The sequence below is a fragment of the Mytilus edulis genome, chromosome 3, assembly GCF_963676685.1.
Source record: "Mytilus edulis chromosome 3, xbMytEdul2.2, whole genome shotgun sequence".
In the NCBI taxonomy this organism is placed as follows: Eukaryota; Metazoa; Mollusca; class Bivalvia; order Mytilida; family Mytilidae; genus Mytilus; species Mytilus edulis.
The window spans coordinates 106,346,826-106,359,625 of NC_092346.1; the positions used below are offsets into that span (position 1 = coordinate 106,346,826).

Sequence of the window (12,800 nt, forward strand, 5' to 3'; positions counted from 1 at the left end):
ACAACTGAAAACTCAAGATAATAAGACCGCTGATACAGACCAACAGAAGGCTGGGAGGCATTGAACACACAGTTTACAAGCGTTTATACCGAAACAAAATACGAATCTATTCCATACCAAACTCCCCTTGTAGACAAAATGAGAAACAACACAGTAACAACAAAAGGAGTGGAGAAGATACTTAAAAGTGTTAATGCGTCAAAAGCGATGGGTCCTGATAGTATACATCCCAGAGTACTGAAATAATGGCTCACTTTTTCCAGCAATTCATCAACAGAGGAACCATCCCAGATGAATGGAAAATGCTAACATATGCCCATTATTTAAGAAGAACGACAGAACCATCCCAAGTAATTACAGGCCAGTATCTTTAACATGTATCACTCGCAAACCATTAGAACATGTCATTTGCTCAAACCTCATGCAGCACTTTGAAGATCATAATATCCTAAATAGCCGACAACATGCATTTAGAAGAAGACACAGCTGCAAAACACAACTTATTAACGTAATACACGACTGGGCAACTGCAATTGACAACAGGAAACAAACCGATATATTTATTTTGGATTTTGAAAAAGCATTCGACACCGTACCACACGAGCTACTAAAAAGTAAACTGCATAAATATGGCGTGAAGAAAAATATCTTAAAATGGATTGACGCCTTCCTATCTTCGAGATCTCAGTGTGTGGTAGTGAATGGGGTGAAGTCCAAAACATCGACAGTCTTATCAGGGGAACCACAAGGGACAGTTCTTGGTCCCATCCTATTTCTTGTCCATATCAATGACATAGCAGAAGATGTAACATCAGAAATAAGGCTATTCGCAGATGACTGTGTATGCTATAGAGAAATAAAATATGAAGATGACTGTAAAGAACTTCAGAAAGATATAAATACCCTTGGTAACTGGGCGACACATTGGGATATGAGATTCCAACCAGTTAAATGCAACATGATGACATTGAGTCGGAAGAAGAAAATAACACCATTTATAAATACACACTAAAAGATATGGAAACTCCAATTTTAAACAGCTATCAAATATCTAGGAGTTAACATCACAAATGACCTACATTTGGGAAAGCACATAGATGAAATATGCAACAAATCTTATAGGACATTAGGTTTATTAAAAAGAAACTTATCAGCATGCCCACTCGAAGTTAAACTCCAGGCATATAAAGGACTGATAAGACCTGTCCTAGAATATGCAAGCACTGCCAGGGACCCACATCAAATATATCTTCAAGATCAACTGGAAAATGTACAGAAAAGAGCGGCTAGGTTCATAACATCTAATTACAACTACGAACCAGGAAGTATGACTTCAATTTTAGACCAACTATAATTACCACCATTAAAAGACCGCCGAACACAAAACAGACTGATCCTTTTCTGTAAAAGTTTACACGGCCAAGCAAACTTACCATCTGACCAACTGAAAAAAAAACATGATCAAGGACAACAAAGAACATGCATAGTCAACATTTCCTCAGACTTCAATCGAAAACCGACACTTTAAAATACAGTTTCATACCAAATACGATTAAAGATTGGAACCTACTACCAACGGATATTTTCACCAAAATTCAGACAGTGCAAGAACCAGCTAAATCCTTTAGCGAAATTGTAAGGGGACCCCACTTAAGTAAATTACTTGATGCACGCGCGCGGTGTATTAATATCCTTGGATTTATCACCGTAAACCTATCAAAATCAAGACGAATCACGGTAAAATTTTAACCAATTTGACGCTAACGGTAGCCGAAAATGACTGTTTGACGCCTGGACCCAGTTGTTCAACTCTCGGTTAAATAACCAAGGGTTAAATATCATTGACGTTAAAGGGCATTAATTGCCAGTTTTTAAGTTTTTAAATTTATGTTCACTTGTATTAGTTATTTTTATTGGATCCTCATTGTATCACAGCACTAAGGTTACTTACATGAGGTCTTCTCCTGCAAACTAAACGTGTCAGATAAAGCAGGAACATAATCTGTTCCCAGGATAAAGATCGATAACCAAAAAAAGAAAGAAAAAAAAAATTGAGAATCAATGGAAATTGGGAATGTGTCATAGAGACAACAACTCGACCATAGAGCAGACAACAGCCGCCACCAAGTTGGTCTTCCATGCAGCGAGAAACTCCCGCACCCAGAGGAGTCCTTCAGCTGGCCCCTAAACAAATATGTATACTAGTTCAGTGATAATGGACGTCATACTAAACTCCAAATTATACACAAGAAACTAAAATTAAAAATCATTCAAGACTAAATAAGGCCAGAGGCCCTGACTTGGGAAGAAAAAATAGTAGTATATATATAATATAACTAGATGATGATGTATAGGAATTGAAACAGCACAGCACAGCACTCTACCAGAAAGTGCCCCAGTATGTACAGAATTGAGATATTGTTTCGTAGCAGATAACAACGAAACTTGATGATGATCAGTGTTAATAAACTGAAAAAAAGCACATAGCACTTCGTCAGAGAGTGTCCCAGACTATGGATAGGCACACGCAGAATGTTGTCCGGATAAGTCTGTGAGTGTTTATCCCCTTAAAACTTGAACAATTGGTGTAATACCACAACAGGAACAAACTATTTCGGGTCCTTTTTATTGCCGACTATACGATATGTATTTTACAATTGCTTAAAGGGGCACTGGCTAAGAGATATATAAAACTTTTTTAGTTCAATCATTTATGAAAGAGAAATGGTGAAATAATAATTCGCTTTTATCAATCAGTATGGTTCAATATCGTCAAATTTAGCTAATAAACATCGATACTGAATTATTCACTTGCAAGCGAATAATTCAGCCTCATTGAATCCGCATTCATGTGACATTCCATTTAACGAAATAACAAAATTAGAAAAAAATTATTTTTGATTATTCACTATACTGTTTAACCAGACATGAGCCAGAAGCTATTTATCAACCAGTTGATATTTCTTTCTGTATATAAAGAAGAAAAAGAAAAGAAAAGAACTCCTTAGCTTTAGATGGATTACACATGAATTATGCGTGATCACAAAATTACTATTTTTATTTCTAAAGAAATTAGAAGAGGAATTCATAAAATACTGGAAACAAGCTCTTTTTTGTGACTCTAATAATGGTAATAGTCATGGTAATAAACTAAGAACATATCGCAAAGTTAAAAATAATTTTGAATTAGAAAAATATCTTCTACTGGACCTTAACAAAAGTGTTATTTCCGGCTAAAATGGTAAAAATCAGAATCAGTAATCGTAAATTACTAATGGAAGTTGGTAGATATACTAGAACACCTTCAGAACACAATCTAATTAAAAACCGATCTCTCATCGCTTCCGTTTATACAAGTAAAAATGATGATTAACAGATATTTCAAACCTAAAATATGAAATTAATCAGACCTACCAAAATCCAATTGCACGAGTTCGCGATCTATTAATATCTGTATTTATGATTGTATCGCTTTTATGACCGTCGGTAGTCTTCAGAAGTCAACTCAATAATTAATTATATGGCGGCTAGAGGCTAAAATACATTGTGTTCAGGTATCGTTACTCGTAACGATCAAGCGCTCTCGAAAAAAAAATGTCCTTGATTAGATATAGACGTTTATCTGTACGTGACACAAAATAATCAGTCTAAACAGGATACACTGTTAAAATATTTATAGTATCAATAACAGTTAAACATTTTGATATACCTCATTGTTTACCATGCATACTCTTAACAATGCTGAAGAATACAATAAATCATTTTTGATAAGTGAGAATGATTTTAAGAGATTTTAAAGCGATTTAACAACTTAAAACATTAACTTTCGCGTAACGTTACTAAAGGACATAATTTCATTAAGGGCATATACGATACAGTTTCGTTCCCACGATGACTAATTTTACGAAAATTTGCATATAAGTAACGGGCACTGTGATTAGGGGTGAATAACATTATTTGTATATAAGCAACGGGCACTGTGATTAGTGAATAACATTGTTTGCGTATAAGCAACGGGAACTGTGATTATAGTGAATAACATTATTTGTATTTGTTTTAATATGATTTCATATAATATCAGTAATCGTGTCTCTGTTGCAACAAATGGATGCTCAATATTTTTTTTCTTGTTATAAATTCTAATTTCCACTTTGAGTCTATGACTAATAAATGTTTCAAACGTTTTTTAATGTGTCTCAGCTATTGTTAGCTGTTTTCTTATTCAAACACTGGTATATCTTCTTCTTTTAGATAATTTTCAAAAATGCGTAGTTATTTATAAAATATTTAAAAAATTGTTAGGTTTAAATATGTAACTTAGTTTAAGTAAAACTTTAAACTTTAAACTTGTATTACACTGTATCAGTAATTAATGATTTGATTCGTTTATGTTGACAGTGCACATTTTCATAGAACTTTGCAAAAGGTAAATATTAAATTTCTTTTTTTCTTTTTTCACTTTTGACAAAGAACCGGTAAATTAACAAGTTATCTTTTTTTGCCGTTTTTCTGCCGGTAAAATAACCACGTCTAAAGAAATGTACTATTTTGCCGGCTTGAATCTAGATGTCGGCAAAATAGCCGCTGCCAAAAATAAATGATTGCTCCCTTATAAAAATGAAACGGACTATAACGAAGATCGGCATTAAGGGGTAGATAACTCTAATGTTTTAATTGGAAACAGAAGAGGTAACAGTGATATGAGTGGTGTTCGTGGTTTATGATTAATTACACTAATTTTAGATGGAAAGTACAGATGAAAATCACTGGAAATACTGTCCTCATTTAACTTTCTCTTTGACACAGTAGACCTTTATTGTTTAAAAATGGATTATAGTTAGGATCTGAAATTACTTTCAACTTTAGCTGTTTAGAGTAAGAGACAAATTCTTGGAATTATGGCGTCTGCAAAAGTTGCCAAAGTGAAACGTTCTACTGCACCTAAAGAGCCACAAGAGCAGAAATGCAAGGATTACGATGTGTTGACAACCTTAGGTAAGATTTAATTATGTTTCCTTGTTTTACACCGGTTATGCTGTTATATAGTCTTAGTTTGAACCTGAATAATGTACTTATAATCATGATAGTGCAGGTCGTTTCATTGATATTTAATTAAGCTTAAATTAAATTTAATGCTTGTTATTTTCAGGAGGCTAGGGTATAGTATTGGTAATCTTGTTATTTTCAGGAGGTTAGGGTATACTATCGGTGGTGCTTGTTATTATCAGGAGGTTAGGATGTATAGTATCGGTGGAACTTGTTATTATCAGGAGGTTTGGATGTATAGTATGGGTGGTGCTTGTTATTATCAGGAGGTAAGGATGTATAGTATGGGTGGTGCTTGTTATTATTAGGAGGTAAGGATATAGTATCGGTTGTCTTGTTATCAGGAGGTAAGGATGTATAGTACTGGTGGAGCTTGTTATAATTATGAGGTTAGGATATAGTATCGGTGGTGCTTGTTATCAGGATGTAAGGATGTATAGTATCAGTGGTACTTGTTATTATTAGGTTAGGATATAGTATCAGTAGTGCTTGTTATTATCAGGAGGTAAGGATGTATAGTGTCAGTAGTGTTTGTTATTATTAGGTTAGGATATAGTATCAGTAGTGCTTGTTATTATCAGGAGGTAAGGATGTATAGTGTCAGTAGTGCTTGTTATTATCAGGAGGTTAGGATATAGTATCGGTGGTGCTTGTTATTTTCATGAGGTAAGGATGTATAGTATGGGTGGTGCTTGTTATTATGAGGAGGTAAGGATGTATAGTATGGGTGGTGCTTGTTATTATTAGGAGGTAAGGATATAGTATCGGTTGTCTTGTTATCAGGAGGTAAGGATGTATAGTACTGGTGGAGCTTGTTATAATTATGAGGTTAGGATATAGTATCGGTTGTCTTGTTATTTTCATGAGGTAAGGATGTATAGTATGGGTGGTGCTTGTTATTATGAGGAGGTAAGGATGTATATTATTGGTGGTGCTTGTTATTATCAGGAGGTAAGAATGTATAGTATCGGTGGTGCTTGTTATTATCAGGAGGTAGGATATAGTATCAGTGGTGCTTGTTATTATCAGGAGGAAAGAATGTATAGTATCGGTGGTACTTGTTATTATCAGGAGGTAAGGATGTATAGTATCGGTGGTACTTGTTATTACATGTATCAGGAGGTAAGGATGTATAGTATGGGTGGTGCTTGTTATTATCAGGAGGTAAGGATGTATAGTATCGGTGGTACTTGTTATTACATGTATAAGGAGGTAAGGATGTATAGTATCGGTGGTACTTGTTATTATCAGGAGGTAAGGATGTATAGTATCGGTGGTACTTGTTATTATCAGGAGGTAGGATATAGTATCGGTGGAGCTTGTTATTATCAGGAGGTAAGGATATAGTATCAGTGGTACTTGTTATTATCAGGAGGTAAGGATGTATAGTATCGGTGGAGCTTGTTATTATCAGGAGGTAGGATATAGTATCGGTGGTGCTTGTTATTATTAGGAGGTAAGGATATAGTATCGGTGGAGCCTGTTATTATCAGGAGGTAGGATATAGTATCGGTGGTGCTTGTTATTATCAGGAGGTAAGGATATAGTATCGTTAGTGCTTCTTATTTTCAGGAGGTAAGGATGTATAGTACTGGTGGAGCTTGTTATAATTATGAGGTTAGGATATAGTATCGGTGGTACTTGTTATTATCAGGAGGTAAGGATATAGTATCGGTGGAGCTTGTTATTATCAGAAGGTAGGATATAGTATCGGTGGTGCTTGTTATTATCAGGAGGTAAGGATATAGTATCGTTAGTGCTTGTTATTATCAGGAGGTAAGGATGTATAGTACTGGTGGAGCTTATTATAATTATGAGGTTAGGATATAGTATCGGTGGTGCTTGTTATCAGGATGTAAGGATGTATAGTATCGGTGGAGCTTGTTATTATTAGGTTAGGATATAGTATCGGTAGTGCTTGTTATTATCAGGAGGTAAGAATGTATAGTGTCAGTAGTGCTCGTTATTATCAGGAGGTTAGGATATAGTATCGGTTGTCTTGTTATCAGGAGGTAAGGATGTATAGTACTGGTGGAGCTTGTTATAATTATGAGGTTAGGATATAGTATCGGTGGTGCTTGTTATCAGGATGTAAGGATGTATAGTATCGGTGGTGCTTGTTATTATCAGGAGGTAAGGATATAGTATCGGTAGTGCTTGTTATTATCAGGAGGTAAGGATGTATAGTACTGGTGGAGCTTATTATAATTATGAGGTTAGGATATAGTATCGGTGGTGCTTGTTATCAGGATGTAAGGATGTATAGTATCGGTGGAGCTTGTTATTATTAGGTTAGGATATAGTATCGGTAGTGCTTGTTATTATCAGGAGGTAAGAATGTATAGTGTCAGTAGTGCTCGTTATTATCAGGAGGTTAGGATATAGTATCGGTGGTGCTTGTTATTTTCAGGAGGTAAGGATGTATAGTATTGATGGAGCCTGTTATTATTAGGAGGTAAGGATATAGTATCGGTGGTACTTGTTATTATCAGGAGGTAAGGATGTATAGTAGCGGTGGTACTTGTTATTACATGTATCAGGAGGTAAGGATGTATAGTATCGGTGGTACTTGTTATTATCAGGAGGTAAGGATGTATAGTATCGGTGGAGCTTGTTATTATCAGGAGGTAAGGATGTATAGTATGGGTGGTGCTTGTTATTACATGTATCAGGAGGTAAGGATGTATAGTATCGGTGGAGCTTGTTATTATCAGGAGGTAAGGATGTATAGTATCGGTGGTGCTTGTTATTATCAGGAGGTAAGGATGTATAGTATCGGTGGAGCTTGTTATTATTAGGAGGTTAGGATATATTATCGGTGTTGCTTGGTATTATCAGGAGGTAAGGATATAGTATCGGTGGTACTTGTTATTACATGTATCAGGAGGTAAGGATGTATAGTATCGGTGGTACTTGTTATTATCAGGAGGTAAGGATGTATAGTATCGGTGGAGCTTGTTATTATCAGGAGGTAAGGATGTATAGTATCGGTGGAGCTTGTTATTATCAGGAGGTAGGATATAGTATCGGTGGTGCTTGTTATTATCAGGAGGTAAGGATGTATAGTATCGGTGGAGCTTGTTATTATCAGGAGGTAGGATATAGTATCCGTGGTGCTTGTTATTATCAGGAGGTAAGGATATAGTATCGGTGGTGCTTGTTATTATCAGGAGGTAAGGATGTATAGTATCGGTGGAGCTTGTTATTATCAGGAGGTAGGATATAGTATCGGTGGTGCTTGTTATTATCAGGAGGTAAGGATATAGTATCGGTGGTGCTTGTTATTATCAGGAGGTAAGGATGTATAGTATCGGTGGTGCTTGTTATTATCAGGAGGTAAGGATGTATAGTGTCAGTAGTGCTCGTTATTATCAGGAGGTTAGGATATAGTATCGGTGGTGCTTGTTATTTTCAGGAGGTAAGGATGTATAGTATTGATGGAGCCTGTTATTATTAGGAGGTAAGGATATAGTATCGGTGGTACTTGTTATTATCAGGAGGTAAGGATGTATAGTAGCGGTGGTACTTGTTATTACATGTATCAGGAGGTAAGGATGTATAGTATCGGTGGTACTTGTTATTATCAGGAGGTAAGGATGTATAGTATCGGTGGAGCTTGTTATTATTAGGAGGTAAGGATGTATAGTATCGGTGGAGCTTGTTATTATCAGGAGGTAAGGATGTATAGTATGGGTGGTGCTTGTTATTACATGTATCAGGAGGTAAGGATGTATAGTATCGGTGGAGCTTGTTATTATCAGGAGGTAAGGATGTATAGTATCGGTGGAGCTTGTTATTATCAGGAGGTAAGGATGTATAGTATGGGTGGTGCTTGTTATTATCAGGAGGTAAGGATGTATAGTATCGGTGGTGCTTGTTATTATCAGGAGGTAAGGATGTATAGTATCGGTGGAGCTTGTTATTATTAGGAGGTAAGGATGTATAGTATCGGTGGAGTTTGTTATTATCAGGAGGTAAGGATATAGTATCGGTGGTGCTTGTTATTATCAGGAGGTAAGGATGTATAGTATCGGTGGAGCTTGTTATTATCAGGAGGTAAGGATGTATAGTATCGGTGGAGCTTGTTATTATCAGGAGGTAAGGATATAGTATCGGTGGTGCTTGTTATTATCAGGAGGTAAGGATGTATAGTATCGGTGGAGCTTGTTATTATCAGGAGGTAGGATATAGTATGGGTGGTGCTTGTTATTACATGTATCAGGAGGTAAGGATGTATAGTATCGGTGGAGCTTGTTATTATCAGGAGGTAAGGATGTATAGTATCGGTGGTGCTTGTTATTATCAGGAGGTAAGGATGTATAGTATCCGTGGAGCTTGTTATTATTAGGAGGTTAGGATATATTATCGGTGTTGCTTGGTATTATCAGGAGGTAAGAATATAGTATCGGTGGTACTTGTTATTACATGTATCAGGAGGTAAGGATGTATAGTATCGGTGGTACTTGTTATTATCAGGAGGTAAGGATGTATAGTATCGGTGGAGCTTGTTATTATCAGGAGGTAAGGATGTATAGTATGGGTGGTGCTTGTTATTACATGTATCAGGAGGTAAGGATGTATAGTATCGGTGGAGCTTGTTATTATCAGGAGGTAAGGATGTATAGTATCGGTGGTGCTTGTTATTATCAGGAGGTAAGGATGTATAGTATCGGTGGAGCTTGTTATTATTAGGAGGTTAGGATATATTATCGGTGTTGCTTGGTATTATCAGGAGGTAAGGATATAGTATCGGTGGTACTTGTTATTACATGTATCAGGAGGTAAGGATGTATAGTATCGGTGGTACTTGTTATTATCAGGAGGTAAGGATGTATAGTATCGGTGGAGCTTGTTATTATCAGGAGGTAAGGATGTATAGTATCGGTGGAGCTTGTTATTATCAGGAGGTAGGATATAGTATCGGTGGTGCTTGTTATTATCAGGAGGTTAGGATGTATAGTATCGGTGGAGCTTGTTATTATCAGGAGGTAGGATATAGTATCGGTGGTGCTTGTTATTATCAGGAGGTAAGGATATAGTATTGGTGGTGCTTGTTATTATCAGGAGGTAAGGATGTATAGTATCGGTGGAGCTTGTTATTATCAGGAGGTAAGGATGTATAGTATCGGTGGAGCTTGTTATTATCAGGAGGTAGGATATAGTATCGGTGGTGCTTGTTATTATCAGGAGGTAAGGATGTATAGTATCGGTGGAGCTTGTTATTATCAGGAGGTAGGATATAGTATCGGTGGTGCTTGTTATTATCAAGAGGTAAGGATATAGTATTGGTGGTGCTTGTTATTATCAGGAGGTAAGGATGTATAGTATCGGTGGAGCTTGTTATTATCAGGAGGTAAGGATGTATAGTATCGGTGGAGCTTGTTATTATCAGGAGGTAAGGATGTATAGTATCGGTGGAGCTTGTTATTATCAGGAGGTAGGATATAGTATCGGTGGTGCTTGTTATTATCAGGAGGTAAGGATGTATAGTATCGGTGGAGCTTGTTATTATCAGGAGGTAGGATATAGTATCGGTGGTGCTTGTTATTATCAGGAGGTAAGGATATAGTATTGGTGGTGCTTGTTATTATCAGGAGGTAAGGATGTATAGTATCGGTGGAGCTTGTTATTATCAGGAGGTTAGGATATAGTATCGGTGGTGCTTGTTATTTTCAGGAGGTAAGGATGTATAGTATTGATGGAGCCTGTTATTATTAGGAGGTAAGGATATAGTATCGGTGGTACTTGTTATTATCAGGAGGTAAGGATGTATAGTATCGGTGGAGCTTGTTATTATCAGGAGGTAGGGTATAGTATCGGTGGTGCTTGTTATTATCAGGAGGTTAGGATATAGTATCGGTGGTACTTGTTATTATCAGGAGGTAAGGATATAGTATCGGTGGTACTTGTTATTACATGTATCAGGAGGTAAGGATGTATAGTATCGGTGGTACTTGTTATTATCAGGAGGTAAGGATGTATAGTATCGGTGGTGCTTGTTATTATCAGGAGGTAGGATATAGTATCGGTGGTGCTTGTTATAATCAGGAGGTAAGGATATAGTATCGGTGGTACTTGTTATTATCAGGAGGTAAGGATGTATAGTATTGATGGAGCCTGTTATAATTATGAGGTTAGGATATAGTATCGGTGGTGCTTGTTATTATCAGGAGGTAAGGATATAGTATCGGTGGTGCTTGTTATTATCAGGAGGTAAGGATATAGTATCGGTGGTGCTTGTTATTATCAGGAGGTAAGGATGTATAGTATCGGTGGAGCTTGTTATTATCAGGAGGTAAGGATGTATAGTGTCAGTAGTGCTCGTTATTATCAGGAGGTTAGGATATAGTATCGGTGGTGCTTGTTATTATCAGGAGGTAAGGATGTATAGTATCGGTGGAGCTTGTTATTATCAGGAGGTAAGGATGTATAGTGTCAGTAGTGCTCGTTATTATCAGGAGGTTAGGATATAGTATCGGTGGTGCTTGTTATTATCAGGAGGTAAGGATATAGTATCGGTGGTGCTTGTTATTATCAGGAGGTAAGGATGTATAGTATCGGTGGTGCTCGTTATTATCAGGAGGTAAGGATGTATAGTATCGGTGGAGCTTGTTATAATTAGAAGGTAGGATATAGTATCGGTGGTGCTTGGTATTATTAGGAGGTTAAGGTATATATATATATAGTATTGGTGTTGTAGTTTGCTCATCTCTTGTCATTTTGAAGGTGGGGGGGAGGGCATGAAAGTAGACTGAGTTGTTGGAAAGTTTATAGGGTTTTTTATTTTAAACAGAAAATCAAAAACAAATGACTGTGACATCTGTTGTATTGATACTATAGTAACCTTTGTAGTAATAAGAAAAAAAACAATCATGAAAATGCCATAAAATATATCATGATGAGTCCCCATCAAAGTATATACACTAATGCTTCTTGAATAGACAGACACAATTTTATGCATGTCTATACTATAAGGAACAACTTTTTTTTAACTTTTATATCTCTTTAATAGCTATGTCAATATACTGTAATAATGTGTGCTATTTAAAGTGTTGCAAGTATTGTCATGATTCAGTGCTTGTATTGTCATGATTCAGTGCTTGTATTGTCATGATTCAGTGCTTGTATTGTTTTAATGTTATTTTTGTTTTATGTCAGTTTAACAGTTCATTAGACCTGATAATTATGTTATTTGTATATTTTAATTTTTCTTACTGTAAAATTTGTTGACTGACTTGACTTCAACTACATTTAGCATGTTTACAATAAAGTTGGCTTTGTACTTGTAAGGTTGATTCATACCTACATTATACATGCATATACTTTGAAATTAAGTTCATGTATTTGCAAACAATTATTGTTAGTAAGACATTGTCAATGATTGTATCCTCCACTTACATGTAACTAAAATGACATACTAAGATGCTTTCTTTTTCAAAATCATAGATTGTATAAGTTTAGTATATATATAATATTAATGGTACTTTAAGGCTCAAAACAATGCATTTATGGTTTTATAAAAGTAAGCACCCTGTTTATGTTGTACATGTAGCATTCGTTGATTTATGACAGACCTCAATTAGTCAACTAGTAAGTTTCTCCTTTTTCCTCAGTCTACCCACCTCCTTACAATTGAGGATGACGATAAATGATTAAAATATTATCTATACATATGCGTTTATTATCACTGAACTAGTATATATATTTGTTTAGGTGCCACAGGCCATTCATTAGGAGGCGGTACCCGGTACTTT

General features: G+C 36.0%; 1 protein-coding gene across 1 annotated transcript in view; it reads left to right on the forward strand.

The window, feature by feature from the left end:
* Positions 1 to 4,664: 4,664 nt before the first annotated feature.
* Positions 4,665 to 12,800, forward strand: part of LOC139518118 (cAMP-dependent protein kinase catalytic subunit 3-like) — a 54,600-nt gene continuing 46,464 nt past the window's right edge. The window contains exon 1 of the mRNA XM_071309790.1: positions 4,665 to 4,995. Coding sequence (XP_071165891.1) covers positions 4,899 to 4,995 — 97 coding nt within the window. The 5' untranslated portion in view covers positions 4,665 to 4,898. The remainder of the gene's footprint in view (positions 4,996 to 12,800) is intronic.